Source organism: Mesocricetus auratus, unplaced genomic scaffold, assembly GCF_017639785.1.
Source record: "Mesocricetus auratus isolate SY011 unplaced genomic scaffold, BCM_Maur_2.0 Super-Scaffold_100004, whole genome shotgun sequence".
Lineage (NCBI taxonomy): Eukaryota > Metazoa > Chordata > Mammalia > Rodentia > Cricetidae > Mesocricetus > Mesocricetus auratus.
The window spans coordinates 78944230-78961241 of NW_024429189.1; the positions used below are offsets into that span (position 1 = coordinate 78944230).

The 17012-nt window shown below is 39.7% G+C and overlaps 1 protein-coding gene and 1 pseudogene across 1 annotated transcript; both read left to right on the plus strand.

The window, feature by feature from the left end:
* The first annotated feature begins 11740 nt into the window (after positions 1–11740).
* On the plus strand, positions 11741–12682 carry LOC101829847 (olfactory receptor 4F6-like). The gene has a single exon (XM_005064784.4). The coding sequence runs from the start codon at positions 11744–11746 to the stop codon at positions 12680–12682; it is 939 nt and encodes a 312-aa protein (XP_005064841.2). The 5' UTR covers positions 11741–11743.
* Positions 12683–14640: 1958 nt separating this feature from the next.
* On the plus strand, positions 14641–14725 carry LOC121140639 (annotated as a pseudogene).
* Positions 14726–17012: the final 2287 nt, after the last annotated feature.

Genomic DNA, 17012 nt, shown 5'->3' on the forward strand with positions numbered 1-17012 from the left:
CTCTTTTTATTTATTTAAATTAGAAACAATCAAGTTTTACATGTCAATCCCAGTTCCCTCTGCCTCCCATCCTCCAATGCCCTCCACCACCCACCCCGTATCACATTCCCTTTCTGCTCCCCAGGGAGAGTGAGGCCTTCCATGGGGGATCTTCAAAGTCATTTGGAGCAAGGTCTAGACCCTCCACCATGTGTCTAGGCTGAGAGAGTATCCCTCTATGGGGAATGTGCTCCCAAAGTCCACTCATACACTAGGGATAAATACTTCACCACTAACAGAGGCCCCATAGACTACCCAAGTTCAGGGGCTCTGGGTCCATCCTATGCTGGTTTCCCAGCTATCAGTCTGGGCTCCATGAGCTTCCTCTTGCTCAGGTCACCTGTTTCTGTGGGTTTCTCCAGTCTGGTCTTGACCCCTTTGCTCATCACTCCTCTCTCTCTACAACTGGGTTCCAGGAGTTCAGCTCAGTGCTTAGCTGTGGGTGTCTGCTTCTGCTTCCATCAGCTACTGGATGAAGGCTCTAGGATGGCATAAGGTAGTCTTTAATCTCACTATAAGAGAAGGGCATTTCAGGTAGCCTCTTCATCATTGCTTAGATTCTTAGTTGGGGGTTCTTCCTTGTAGATCTCTGGACATTTCCCTAGTGCCAGATTTCTCTCTAAACCTATAACGGCTTCCTCTATTATGGTATTTCTTTTCTTGCTCTTCTGTATTTTCCCCCTACTCATTCTTCCTGCTCCCTCATGACCTCCTCTACCCTCCCCTTCTCCCTTTCTCTTTCTCCTAACTCCCTCACCCCTCTCCCCATGCTGCTAATTTCCTCAGGAGATCCTGTCCCTTTCCCCTTCTCTGGGAGACCATGTATGTCTCTCTTAGGGTCTTTGTTGTTTCCTAACTTCTATGGCGGCATGAATTATAGACTGGTACTCCTTTGCTCTATGTATAATATCCATACATGAGTGAGTACATACCATGTTTGTCTTCTTATGACTGGGTTATCTCACTCAGGATGGTTTCCTCTAGTTCCATCCATTTGCCTGCGAGCCTCAAGATTCCTTTGTTTTCCCCCCTGTTGTGTGTACCTGTGTGTGTGTGTGTGTGTGTGTGTGTGCTATACTTTGCTCCTTTTGATCTACATTTCCAGCCCTTCTTTGTACCTCTGTCTATCATACTGATAGATGCTGTCTTTAAGAAAAATCAGAATTTCAAGTGGAAACACATAGAGCAAAGGAAAAATCTAATCAACAAAAAGGAATAAATTCAATGGGGGAATTTCCAACATATAACCCATCAACTAAAGAGTACAAGTCAGAGAAATGAGCAAACTCCAGTGGCATTTTCGTGTAGGTCTTACATGTGCAATCTACAAAAGGAATGCAGTAAGAGTTAAAGTCTAGCCAGCTAGAAAAAAAATGGACAGCAACATGGAGAGTAACATGTGTAAGAAGTTATATAAAAATATAAGTAGTATACAATTAGCTGTTAAGAAACATGCTCATGTTGTATCATCAAATTGTAGCAAACTAAATATTCCTACACAGTGAAACCTTTAAAACCCTCTCCAAGGGATGTGTTGTGATTCCTTGGGTCACAGATAGGACAAAAACTGTAGGATAATCACAGTAAAATAAAAGGGCAGAAGGAAATAATAAATAAATCTGGGACTGATGAGGCCAGGAGTTGAACACGCTTACTCCAGATTTGTGACTTAGGCAGAATCCTCACCATTCCTGACCCTTTGTTTCCTTAATTTGGGATTAAAAGAATGTAACAGACACTTAGCAAACTTTCAGTGCATGGTAGCAGCCTTGCAGTCTGACCTGGCAGCACTGAGGACTCATGTGGAAGCATGCAGTGCTAATGGCCTCTCCACACAACGTTCAAAACCCTGAATGATATCCTGAGCTCTCTCTGTCCATCTCAGTAAGAAGAAACAGTGGAGAAGTTTGTGATGATCATATTGAACTCTTTCCAGGACATTTTCAGGACTACCCAGAAACTCTAATTTAATTCAACATTTTGCCAAGTAGAGAATAAACAGTCAGCCGGGTGGTGGTGGCACACACCTTTAGCCCCAGCACTCAGGAGGCAGAGGCAGGTGAATCTCTGTGAGTTCGGGACCAGCCTGGTCTGCAAGAGCTAGTTCCAGGACAGCCTCCAAAGCCACAGAGAAACCCTATCTCAGAAAGAAAAAAGAAGAATAAACAGTCTTTTCCTGAGCAGCTTCAAATGCCTCAATTATTGTGCCACAAAACCAAGATGGGAAGGAAGAAATAGCAAACGTAAGGAGGATACATCCTCTTCCCAAATTTGTTCTGTCACACATGTGTACAGGGCCTAGTACAGGATGCCTAGCTGTTGGTCCAGACTCTGTGAGTTCCTATGAGCCCAGGTTAGTTGTTTCTGTGGGTTCCCATGGATTGACCTTGATACCCCTAACTCCTGCAATCCTTCCTCCTTCTCTTCATCAGGATTCCCATAGCTCAGCACAATGCTTGACTGTGGTTCTCTGCATCTTTTTCCATCAGTCAGTGGATGAAGGCTCTCTGATGACAATTAGGGTAGTTAACAATATGATTACAGGAGATGAGCAGTTCAGGCCACCTACCCACTATTGCTGGGGATCATCCTTGCATATTTTTAGGAATTTCCCTTGGACCAAGTTATTAGCTGACCCCAAGACTTCGAATTTTAAAGAGACTGAATTTTTAAGTGTATTTTTAAGGACTGTGTGACTTTTAAATTTTGTAATGTTTGCATTGTGGTGTTAATAATAATGTGTGATCTCAGGGAGAATAAGAAAACTAAGGGTTAGAGCTTAGCAATGTTGTGTTTGTTTATCAAGCTGACCAGGGTCAATTGTGCTAGCCAGTTATATCAACTTGAACAAGTTGTATATTTAAAAGGAGGGAACATCTATGAAGAAAATGCCTCCTTTAGATCTGGCTATAGGCATTCTTATAATTAGTGACTGATGAGGGAAGGCCCAGTCCATTGTTGCTGGAGCCATGCTTAGGCTGGTGGTCCTAGGTTCTATAAGAAAGCAAGCTAAGTCTATATTCTGACCCACAACTCCAGCAAAAGACTCCTGCTCTACCAGAGGCCATGCCAGTACCCAGAATCCCAGGTAAGGCCCTGACTGAAGATCTCCAATAGTCCTCAGACATGGCCAAGCTTTCCCCAAAATCCCCCTGTCCCATTGTCAAGATATCCTGGCCCACAACTCCAGCACAAGCACCCTGCTCTATGAAATAACGTGCCAATACCCAAAACCCCAGAGGCCATACCAATTCCCAGAAACTCAAAGGTGACACCAACACCCAAACCCACAGAGGTCACACAGGCCTCCATAACCCTATCAGAGGAAATGTACTAGACAAGAGGACTCAACAGTCACCAGACACAGGCAACTCAGACCAGAAGACTAGAGAAGAAACAGAATGATATGATAGTTTACATAAGGGATGCAAAAAAAACCCTACCAGAGAGCTCCTACAGCCAATAAACTCCTTCAGTAAAGTGGCAGGATACAAAACAATCAGTAGCCCTACTATATATAGACAATAAATGTGCTGAGAAAGAAACCAGAGAAACATCACCCTTTACAATAGCCACAAACAACATAAAATACCTTAGGGTAACTCTAACCAAGCAGGTGAAAGACCTGTATGACAAGAACTTTGAGTCACTAAAAAAAGAAATTAAAGAGGATGCCAGAAAATGGAAAGATCTCCCATGCTCTTGGATAGTTAAGATCAACATAGTAAAAATGGCAATATTACCAAAACTAATCTACAGATTCAATGCAATTCCTATCAAAATCCCAGCACAATTCTTCACAGACATTGAAAGGAAAATTCTCAACTTTATATGGAAAAAATAAAAGACCCAGGAGAGACAAAACATCCCGGTACAATAAAGAAACTACAGGAGGCATCTCCATCCCTGACTTGAAGCTCTACTATAGAGGTATAGTCCTGAAAACAGCTTGATATTGACACAAAAATAGACAGGTAAACCAATGGAATCAAATTGAACACCCTGATATTAACCCACACACCTATGAACACCTGATCTTTGACAAAGAAGCTAAAACTATACAATAGAAAAATCTCCAACAAATGGTTCTGGCATAACTGGATTCTAGCATGTAGAAGACTGCAGTTAGATCCATATCTATCTCCACGAACAAAGACCTCAACATAAATCCAGCCACACTGAATCTCTTAGAAGAGAAAGTGAGAAGTACCCTTGAACAAATTGGTACAGGAGACAGCTTCCTGAACATAACTCCAGTAGCACAGACACTGAGACCCACAATTAATAAATGGAACCTGCTGAAACTGAGAAGCTTCTGTAAGGTTAAGGGCTCAGTCAACAAGACAAAATGACAGTCCACAGAATGAGAAAATATATTCACCAACCACACATCTGACAGAGGGATGATCTCCAAAGCTTACAAAGAACTCAAGTCTCCAAAACACCAAATAACCCAATTTTTAAAATGGGGTACAGGCCGGGCGGTGGTGGTGTATGCCTTTAATCCCAGCACTCGGGAGGCAGAAGCAGGCAGATCTCTGTGAGTTCGAGGCCGGGCTGGACCGACAGCCTCCAAAACAATACAGAGAAACCCTGTCTCATAAAACCAAAAAAATGGGGTACAGAACTAAATAGAGAATTCGTAATAGAGGAATCTAAAATGGCTGAGAGACACTTAAAAAAATGCTTGACATCCTTAGCCATCAGGGAAATGAAAATCAAAACAACTCTGAGATATCATCTCATTCCTGTCAAAATGGCTAAAATCAAAAACACCAATGATAGTTTATGCTGGAGAAGATGTGGACAAAGGAGAACACTCCTCCACTGCTGGTGGGAGTGCCAACTTGTACAGCCACTTTGGAGATTGGTATGGAGATTCCTCAGGAAAATGGAAATCAGTCTACAACAAGATCCAGCAACTTCACTCTTAGGCATATACCCAAAAAATGTGCATTCATACAATAAGGGCATCTGTTTAACTATGTTCATAGCAGCATTATTTATAATAGCCAGAACCTGGAAGCAACCTAGATGCCCCTCAACTGAAGAGTGGATAGAGAAAATGTGGTACATTTACACAATGGAGTACTACTCAGTGGGGAAAAAAAGAATGGAATCTTGAAAGTTGTGGGCAAATAAATGGCACTAGAAGAAACCATCCTGAGTGAGGTAACACAGTCACAAAAAGACAAACACTTATATATGGATCTTAGACATAGAGCAGAGGATTGACCACCTACAATCCCACCACCAGAGAGTCTGAGAAAGAGGGAGGACCCTAAGAAAGATATGCATGGTACCCCAGAGAAGGGGAATGGTACATGATGTCCTGAGGGGATTGGGAACATGGTGGGAGGGGAGGGGAGAGGAAGATGGCAGAAAGAGAGGTAGAGAAGAGGAGGGGAGAGGAGGACATGGGAAAGCAGGAAGGTTGAGTCAGGGGAATAATAGCAGGATGAGAGAAACCATAGTAGAGGAAGCCACTATAGGTCTGAGAAGAGATCTGGCACTAGGGAGATTTTCAGAGATCTGCAAGGATGACACCAACTGACAATCTAAGCAATAGTGGAGAGGCTACCTTAAATGCCCTTCCCAGATAATGAGATTGACCACTACCTTTTATGCCATCCTAGAACCTTCATCCAGGGGCTGATGGAAGCAGAGACAGACACCCACAGCTAAACACTGAACTGAACTCCTGGAACTCAGTTGCAGAGACAGAGGCGTGATGAGCAAAGGAGTCAAGACCTGGCTGGTGAAACCCACAGAGGGAACTGACATGAACAAGGAGTAGCTCGTGGACCCCAGACTGGTGATTGAGAGGCCAGCATGGGACTTATCCAGACCCCCTGAATGTGGATGTCAGTGAGGAGACCTAGGCAATCTATAGGACCTCAGAAAGTAGATCAGTATTTATCCCTGGCATACAAATGGACTTTGGGAGCCCATTCCACATGGAGGGATGCCCTTTCAGCCTGGATACCTGGGGGAGGGCCTAGGCCCTGCCAGAGATGATATGACAGACTTTGAAGACTCCCTATGGAAGGCCCCACCCTCCCTGGGGAACAGAGGGGGATGAGAGAGAGTACGGGGTTGGTGGGGACAGGGAGAAGGGGAGGGTAAGGGAACTGGGATCAACATGTCTAGCAAGCTTGTTTCTATATAAATTTTAAAACTGGAGGAAAAAACTAGTCATAGGGTTAAAATGATTGTGAAATCCATTATTGTATGAAAATGATTGTGAAAGCCATTATTGTATGAGAAGGATTGTGAAAGCCATTATTGTATTAAAATGATTGTGAAAGTCATTATTGTATGAAAATGATTGTGAAAGTCATTATTGTATTAAAATGATTGTGAAAGCCATTATTGTATGAAAATGATTGTGAAAGTGATTATTGTATGACAAGGATTGTGAAAGCCATTATTGTATGAAAAGGATTGTGAAAGCCATTATTGTATGAAAAGGATTGTGAAAGCCATTATTGTATGAAAAGGATTGTGAAAGCCTTGTATCCACCAGTGAAGACAGCAAAAGGCAACGATGTAGCAAGTGCTCATTTCCATGTTCTTCTAATGTAGGTTTTAAAAAAAGAGAGATCTAAACTGAGATATTAAGGGACAGTAAAATGCATTACCAGATAGAGAAACACTTGTCATCAAGCTGAACAACCTGAGGCCAGTACCTCAAACTCAAATGGCAGAAGGAGAGACACAAATCCTTCAGGCTGTCCTCTGAACTATACAAGCAAGTGCAGTATGAGGACACACACACACACACACACTCACACTCACACTCACACTGCATAGGAGAAGACACAAAGAAATATAATAAGTAAGGAGACAAGAAAATATTTAAAAGGCTTATTAAAAATATGTTGTATAAAAGAGCAGACACAGAAGACAGCTGACATTCCTTTGAGAAGAAGTTGCAGTAACATCACCTTCAAGCACTGAAAACACACACATCGTATTGAGCAAAGTATTGTAACACCAACCTATAACCTCAGAACTCTGCAGGCTATGACAGGAGAATCACAAGCTCAAGTCCAGCTTGGGCTGCATAGTGAGACCATTTCTCAGATGATAAGGGGGTCAGCCAGAGATGTGACTTACTTCTCTGGAGACTTGGCTACTCAATACAACTCAGAATAGTGAGTCACAAAGTCTCTAGTTGATGAAAAATATTGTAAACTCTTCCTGCCAAGAGGTGGAAACTGTTTCTCAAATCTTTAAGCCCACTTGGTGCCTGAGCTTGCTTTAACCAATGAGCTGTAGCAAAGGTTTTGTCTCTTGATTTCCAGAAGTTAGGATGCTATGCAGCATGTGCTTGAGATTATTTTTTATCCTTCTGTTTCTTGCTCAGCAATCAGGAGATAACAAAGTTTGTGCAAGACTAATGACCAAATACTATTTTCAAACAACTGACTAGACTGTAGAGCTCAGGGGCTCAAGGCAAATGAGTGAGGCGACCTAAATCCTTCCAAACGTCTAAGGAATTCCAGTTGAGACCAGAAGAACTATTAATTTAGGTGCTGTGTAATCACCAACGGAAAATAATATATTGTATAACTATAATTTACAAATGCCACTTTCTCTGATTCTCTACATAGTTTTTAAGTAAAGACACAATTTTTACCTAGAAATTTTAGGTTCTATTGGCATTTTTAAAAAATTCTTATTCTATGAAAGTCTCACTGAAGATAACTTGTCTTTTACTTGATCCACTGGCTCTTTGGTTTGCTGAATTAGAGCTATTCTAATTGAGTTGTGTTTTTCCTCTCTATATCACATAATGATAACAAATTGGCTCTATGTTGACCACACAGCTGTACCTCTTATCTCTTCTAATTTGGTCATCTTTTCATGGGATGTAGATTATATCATTCAGAAAATGTTAAGGAACATTTTATTCATTTTATCTCTCCATTCCTATCTTCTTACCGAAATAATACATCACTTTTTGAAAGCATATATTTTCAATCTTATGGAGTTTACCTTCTTATAAATAAGAAAACCAATAGGCTAAAAGGATTATAAAATATGTAAAAGCATGTGATATTCACAAATACAAAATCCCTCATCTCCCTTCTTTCTCCTCAAGTGGCCCATTACCACAGTTTCCCTTTGGCTCTGGCCAAATTTTTGTGGTCCTTGGAAACAATTCCCTTGACCAAATATACTCAGAATGGCAATGCCAAAATCCTATGACAACACTGAATTGACTTTCCCATGTTGCTAATTAGCTGTCTTTCCCTTTGTGGAGGTATTACACTTACTTGACTTTTTATGCCAAGCCATGGCACAGGTTAGTGGTCCACAGCATTGGATTGTCTAACTTGTGATCATCACAACACTGATCCAGGTAGGTTACATGGATGGACACTGCCTTTTCATTATTTTCTCTAGCTAGGACACAAAATTCTGAATTTCATGTTACCTGTGTGTGTATGTGGGGCGTGTGTGTGTGTGTGTGTGTGTGTGTGTGTGTGTGTGTGTGTTATAAGTTGTTTATTTTAATCTATCTTTCCAGCCCTTCCTTTGTCTACCCACTGATTGAAGCTGTCTTTGAAGAAAGTCAGAATTTCAAGTGTGTTTACATAGAGCAGAGGAAAAATCTAAAGAAATAAATCCAATGTTGAAATTGCAATATATTGCCTATCAGTTAAAATGTACATGAGTTATGATATGCTCAACGTGATAGACAATACTCCAGTGGCATTTTCATGAAAATCCTACATGTGCATCCCATAAAAGGAATAAAAAATTAGCCAGCTAATTTTGATATTTCCAAAATATCAAAAATTTTGGAAAAAAATAAAGAAATTAGACTCCATATGTACAGGTTGGAGGGCTGAATTCTAATTGTAAATACAATATTTATATTTATACAATAGCTATGAAGGCATGTGCTCATATTGCATAATCAAATTGGGATAATTGGCAAACAATAGATTAAACATTTATTATTCTTACATAGTACCCTTTTTTAATTGAAATAGATTCTTCTCACAAACAATACATTATGACCACAGTTTTCTTTCAGTACATTCCTTCCAGCTGCCCCATCTCTCCCCCAGATCCTCTCTCTCAGATTCATTTCCCCTTTATTTCCCTTCAGAAGAGAGTAGGCTTCCAAGAGACAATAACCAAACACAACAAAACAAGCTAAAATAAGACAGGGCAAAAGTCTTCATATGGAGACAGGACAAGGCAACCAGATAGGAGGAAAAGGTTCCCAAGAGCAGGCAAAAAGACTCAGAGATAAATCCACTCCCACTTTTAAAAGTCCCACAAAACACCATAATATACACAGAGGACTTGGTGCAGACCCCATGATTCCCACTTCAGATTCTGTGAGCCCATATGCACCCTCCTTAGTTGATTCAGTGGGTCATGTTCTCCTGGGACCCTACAGCTCCCTCTGCCTCCTACAATCTTTCTTCCTCCTCCTCTACAGGGTTACCCAAATACAGAAGGGTAGGACCTGATGGAAAGCTCCAATTTAGACTCTCTTTCTTGCATAATGTCTGCTGTGGGTCTGCACCTGCTCCCATCTCCTGCCACAAAAAGCCTCTCTGATGATGACTGGACAAGGCACCAATTTATGAGTATAGAAGAATAACATTAGGAATCATTTCATTGATTTTTTTCACCAGGCATTTTTTTATTCTAACCTGGGTCTCAGGGATATCCAGTCTCCAGATCCTAGATATCCCAAGCAGTAAGGGCACAGGTTTCCTCTCATGGTGTTGGCATCAGACATTGGTTGGATACTCCTACAAATTCTTTGCCACCTTGGCCCCAGCACATTTTACAAATGGGACAGATTTTAGGTCCAGGGTTTTGTGGCTGGGTTGGTGTCCATGTTTCTCTTTCAGTAGTTTACAAAGTACCTTCCCACACCAAAGAGACTATAATATATGGGTGAAGGCTCAATACAGGCACAAGATCATCCTCTCTACATCCAATAAGCTGTGTGGATGTTGTTTCTACAATGAGGCACTGCTGTCAGTTTGAGGAGTTACCCCCTCTCCTAGCAGCAGCCTCACCCCCAATTCTCCCCTCTTTCAAAGCAGAACCATTCTTCAAAACAAACAGCGTAAAACCTGAACAACTAAATTTTAAGCAGAGCATTGACTAACTTGACAGTCCACCAACAATGTCCACATCTGCTTTCCAGACTTTTACAACCTATAGTAACTTACACACTTTTAAACCTTTGCTAACTTGAAAGACTAAAAATTACAAAATTCTAAGTTGAGTCATTTACCTAGTATCCTATGTCACATACTGCAGGTATTGTCCAGTCATTATGCTTGGAAGCAGTGCTTTAGCCAAAATAACAAAAGGTGTTCTCTCATTGTCTACCTTAGTCATATGAATATACTCAAGAATTTTATCTCTTAGAGGTAGAAGTACTGAGTTGAAGCAAATATGTATGTAAAAACTGAGAAGGCATTTCAAACTGAACCAACTGAATTTTTTTCCCATGAGGTATGAGGATGCTTGCTTCTGCATGGATTTCCAAACCTTGAATTTTGTCACATATTTAAATTCTTATCTAATTAATAAGAAAAGATTATTATGTTGATATTTGGCATACATTTAACTTGTAAATGAATTTTAAAATCTTTACCTAGAGGAAACAGGTCCTCGCCACATCCTCTGACATGTTCGCTCTCACTTCTTTGTGGGGGATTCCCATTCTGGTTGCCTCTTTCACTTGATATTTACCATTTTTCTCCACTAGGATTCAGACAGAATATGGTCCAGAGCTTCTATGGCTCCTTTAATTTCTCCAAATCATACAGTGTGTGCTATAAACTTATACTCAGCTAAACTTATACTCAGCTATTTTTTGTTACCTTGTCAACTTAATATAGAGATAAAAGAAATGTCTATCTCCAAGCCTAAAATGTGAATATAGGCATTTTAATGTGATCTTATATGTAATATGAATATATATTAAAGAATTTCCAAATTATGAAAATCACAGGCACTTAAGAATTTCACATTTAATATGCAAAAATCATTTAGCTCTGAGTCATATGCCTACAAAAGTTATTTTTAAAGTATAACAAATATGTAATCAGAGTAAATAAAAAGTTGATTAATTTGGTATATTTTGAACAACAAGATATATGAGAGGAATATGATGAATTATACTTATTTGGCCTGGAGCAAGCACATTTTGTTTTTTTACATTTTGAAATTATAAAATTACATTACTTTCCTCCCTTCAATCCTCTCCATGCATTCCTCCCTTGCTTTGTTCCAAATTCATGGTTTCTTTTTCTTTCATTGTTTCTACACATGTACATACATATATACATACATACACACATACACATATACATTACATTACATATATGTACACACATATTCATTTATATTCATGTATATTCATATATATATAAAACCTGCTCAGTCCATGGAATGCTACTCATATGTATATGTTTCAGGACTGAACACTTGTTATTGGATCACCAACTGGGGGACTGTTCCCTGTAAAAGACTATTTCTTCCTCCCTCAGAATTCCCCAGTAGACAAATAATTGCTATTTTACTTAGGCTGTCTCCAAAGGTGTGTTAGTCTTTCATGTGACTTTGTCAATTGAACTACGTTTGTCCTAAATCAGAGTTTCTCACTGCTCTCCTATTTCAGATAACATGAGATTTGTTACAGCCAACAGAGGCAATGGGTGAAACAAACTGCTCTGTGGTATCTGAGTTTGTCTTCCTGGGACTCTCCAACTCATGGTCAATCCAAGCATTCGTCTTCCTCTTTTCCTGTATGTTCTACGTGGCAAGTCTGTTGGGAAATTTTCTTATTGTGCTAACTGTGACTTCAGACCCCCATTTACAGTCTCCTATGTACTTCCTATTAGCAAATCTTTCCTTTCTCGACTTGATATTTTGCTCCTCCACAGCACCAAAGATGATTTACGACCTTTTCAGAAGGCGCAAAACCATCTCTTTTGGAGGCTGTATCACTCAGATCTTTTTCATCCATGCAGTTGGAGGCACTGAGATGGTGTTGCTTATAGCCATGGCTTTTGACAGATACATAGCCATATGTAAGCCTCTGCACTACTTGACTATCATGAGTCCACAAAGGTGCGTTTGGTTTTTAGTTGCTTCTTGGATTATTGGCTTCATCCACTCAGTGACTCAGTTGATTTTTGTGGTGGACTTACCCTTCTGTGGATCTAATGAATTAGACAGCTTTTTCTGTGACCTTCCTCGGTTTATTAAACTGGCTTGTGTAGACACATACATCTTGGAATTCATGGTTACTGCCAATAGTGGGTTCATTTCTGTGGCTTCTTTTTTAATTCTGATAATCTCTTATATGTTTATTTTGGTGACTGTGCAAAAGAAATCTTTAGGTAGTTTATCTAAGGCCCTCTCCACTCTGTCAGCCCATGTCATGGTGGTCGTTTTGTTCTTTGGACCCTTAATCTTCTTCTACATATGGCCATTTCCGACATCACATCTGGATAAATTTCTTGCCCTCTTTGATGCAGTTATTACACCTTTTCTAAATCCAGTGATTTATACACTTAGGAATAAAGAGATGAAGGTGGCAATGAGAAGATTATGTAGTCAGTTTATTAACTACAATAAAATTTCTTAAATATATTGAAGATATATAAGCACACAAATTATAGTAGAATTTCAGGCAGATAATGCTGCATTTACTGTGTTATATTTATCCAGAATGTTTTGTGTACTAAAATTTGATATGCTCTCATTTGCTTTCCCCAAAAATGAAATACCAACTAATAAATAGTTTCTATAAGAGGCATGATGGGCTAGAGAGATGACTCAGTAGTTTCAAATACTTAGTGTCATTACATAGAACCAAGGTTTGGTTCCCAGCACACACATGGAGGCTCACAACTATCTGTAATTCCAGTTTAATGAACCAAGATACCTCTTCTGGCCTCTGCCGAAACCAGCATGCATGTAGCACACATACATACCTGCAGGCAAACCACTCAAACACATGAAATAAAACTATCATGATAAAAGCATACATACTAAAAACGAAACTTTATGCATGTCATTCCTCATCAATAATGTTATGTGGAGATAATGATGAATTTAATAATGGTAAGTGTTAAAAATCTACTTGTAAAAATCAGTATATGATTTTTAGCTATTTATTTTACATTCTTGAGATTATTTTCAAATTTAATTCTTGTAGTTTTTACTTCATCTGGTTTTTCTTACTATTCTGATGATTTATTTTCTGCCCCTTCAGCCTTTTGTTTGTCAACCATTTATATGCAAATCTGGCTTCCTCAAAGACCAGTAAGACTGAAACTGCATGTTTTTTTTATGAAAAGACAAATTTTAACATGCATACCCATTGATTCGATATAAAACTATGCTGACTGAGTTTCAGGGAAGGCCGTCACTTCAGTTGAGTTCCAGCAGCACAAACCAGACCACAGAGGGCTCACAATGCTGAAGGACCCTTTCAGTTCATTTTCCAAGCAAAACCAAACTAGAGCCAGGAGATGGAAAGAAAAAAAAAACAGAATGAATATAATGAGGATGCATCCTCTTTTCAAATTTACTCTTTCCCTTTGAGTCTTGCTTTCTTCAGTATTTTTCTCCTCATGAAGCTGACCCTCTCGGTTAAGATCACCAGACCACTCATTATGCATTACACAGTGAAGTGCTTCCCAATTATAGAATCACAAATAAAAACCAACTATGTCTCAAATAAAATCAAATAAAGTTTATGACCTTTTCCGGTTTTAACAAGTGTTGAACATAAATATGATCACAGAAGTAGCATTTTTAGGAAGGCAGGAAACAGAAGGCACACATAGAGATAAGGAAAAATATCAGAATTATAAAAACTTAAAATAAATCAGCAGAGTGATTAAAAGCTTGGAAGAAGGATGGGATGTCTGGTGATCCCAGTATGTCGTTTTGAAGAAAGATCGACAGTGCAGGACATAGCCCTAAGGCAGAGGTGCCATGACCAGAGCATGTTTGTGAGAAGATTTGCAGTTAGGAAGGTTGAGAACCACTTCATTAGTGTCTAAAAGAAGAAACTGCTCCTGTAGAATAGAATCAAGGAAAATAAGGAGACATAGAGTTGTAACAGAATAGTGGATCTCAAACTGTGGGTCACAAACCTCACAGAGGTCGCAGATCAGATATTATGATTCATAACAGTAGCAAAATTACAATCGTGAAGCAGCAATAACATGAAAGACTATATTAAAGGGTTATATCATTAGGAAGGTTGAGAACCACTTTATTAGTGTCTAAAAGAAGGAACTGACAAGAAAGAGAAATTGGCAAACCCAGCACCCATATCATAGAGAATGAAGAAAGTTCCTTTGAGTTGGAAGAATCTGTGAACAGTGCAGTTTCTTAGAACACAACTGAACTTAAGGCAGATCATAGAGTTTTGTGCTTCAAATCAATTATAAATTGACTTAGTTTCCTTGTTAAGTAAGTCTCAACCCTAAGCATTTACATGGGGGTGATTAAAGTAACACATAGACAGTCCAAATAGGTAAGATTGGCTGACTAGTGTGCTCGCTTCGGCAGCACATATACTAAAAAAAAAAAAAAAATTGGAACGATACAGAGAAGATTAGCATGGCCCCTGCGCAAGGATGACACGCAAATTCGTGAAGCGTAAAAGAAAAAAAAAAAAGATTGGCTAACTAGAAGCTTCCTCCATGTGATCTAACAAAGGACAAAGTAAGAGACAGAGAGACAGAGACAGAGAGACAGAGAGAAAGTATACCCCATTCCAAAGTAAAAGAAAAACCACTTCAGAACAAAGTGAAAGGAAGTCAGAAAAGTGGAGAAAAATAAGCAACACACCCATGAGAAGTTAGCCAATAGCCATACATTTTATTAAAAAGTAATGCCCAAAATATATAAAGATCCCACTAAACTGAGCAACCCAATCAGTAAGTGGTACAAATAACACACAGTTTTCAGAATATGAAGTACAAATAAATGGCCAATAAATACTCTAAAAAAAGAAAAGTTCAACATCCTTAATACTGAAGAAAAAAATTAAAACTACATTCAGATTCCACCCCTCCCCAGCCATAATGGATATCGTTAAGAAAACAAAAAGTTGTGAAGCTTGAACTATCTGAGGGACCCCTGACAGTAGGACCATGATACAAACCTGGTATACGAGCTGGCCTGTTGGAGCCCATTCCCTATGGTGAAATGCCAAGCTCAGCCTTAATGCATGGGAGAGGGGCCTGACCCTGTCGCATCCTATTATGCCAGACTTGGTTGACTCCTCATAGGAGACTTTACCCATGAAGAGGAACAGACTGGGGGTGGACTGGAAGGGAAGCGAATGAGGCAGGAGGACTGGGGGGGGGGGAGAGAACTGTGGTTGGAATGTAAAATGAAATTTAAAAAATAAATACATTTTTCAAAAAGAAAACAAACAACAAATGCAGATAAAGTTGTGTATAAATTGTTCTATGAACTGTGGAAATCAATACGGCAGCTCCTCAGAACACTAGAAACATAACTACTCTATGACCCAACTCTGTTACTTCTGAGTATATGAACCCCAAAGACTATAAAACAAAGCTCCATAAAGGTGCACGCCTTTAATCCCATTAATCCCAGCACTTGTGAGGAAGAGACAGGTGGATCTCTGTGAGTTCGAGACCAGCCTGATCTCCAGAGCGAGTTCCAGGACAGCCTCCAAAACAATGCAGAGAAACCCTGTCTCAGGAAAAAAAAAAGATCCCTTCCCATCGTGTATATGGCAGTATTCAGTATTGTTCACAATACCCTCATGTGCTCATGTGCTCTTTAGTTTATCATCTTGGCTTTCCTCCATGAGGGACTGTAACCTGTAAGTCAGAGAAAGTCTTTCCCCCTCCAAGTTGCTTTTGTTCAACATTTTATCACAGCTACAGAAACCTAACTAGGACACTAAGTTACAGAGTTGAGCCTTGGTATCTGCCAACAGAAGAAAATAATTTTTTAAAAAAATTGTATAGAGTGGAGTTTTAGCCAGAAAAATAAAATTATGTAATTTAGTGGGAAATGGATGCAACCGAGCATCATCATATTAAGCAAAAAAGTCAGAGGACAAAAGACAAATATGGAGTGTTTTCTCACATTTTTGAGTGATAGAGTTCTTTATATACAATAAACCAATATGCATGTGTGTAAACATCCATGTGGGTGCATGTGTGCCTATCTGTGCAAGTATGTCTGTGTGGATGTGTGCATGTGTGGAGGATTACTAGTGTGTGCATATGTGTACATATGTGTATCTGTGTGCATGTATGTGTGCACGCATATGTGTGAGCATCCTTGTGTATGTGTGGGTGCATGTATGTTGGCATGTGTGTACCAGTGCATCTGTGTACATGTATTTTCATGCATGTGTGGTGCATATGCGGGTTGTGTATGTGTATGAGCGCTTATGTGTATCTGTGTGTTTGCACTTGTATGCAGGTTTGTGTGTGTGTGTGCCTGAATGGGCCATCTGCTGTAATCAGATTGGTGACTACCCTAAACGTCATCAGAGATCCTCTATCCAGTAACCAATGGAAGCAGATGCAGAGATCCACAGCTAAGCACTGGGCTGAGCTCCGGGAGTCTTGTTGAGGAAATGAAGAGAGAGTGTAGGAGCCATGGGGGTCATGACAGGGGACTCATGTTCATTCTTATCTTTTGTTTGGTTGGTTGGTTGGTTGGTTGGGTTGTTTTGTTGTTGTTTTGTGTCTTTGTTTTGAGGGGTTGCTTTGTTTTGTTTTGTTTTGTTTTTTGAGACAGGATCTTCCTATGTATCTCTGTCAGTCCTAGAACTCACTATGCAGACCTAGCTGCACTCCAATTCACATAGATCCTCATGCCTCTGCCTCCTGAGTACTGGGATTAAAGGCGTGTGCCGCTACTGGCTCCTTTTTTTTTTTTTTTTTTTTTTTTTTTTTTTTTGGTTT

Excerpts from the sequence above, each read along its gene's own strand:
- LOC101829847 (XM_005064784.4), top strand. The coding sequence starts at position 11,744 with ATGGGTGAAACAAACTGCTCTGTGGTATCTGAGTTTGTCTTCCTGGGA.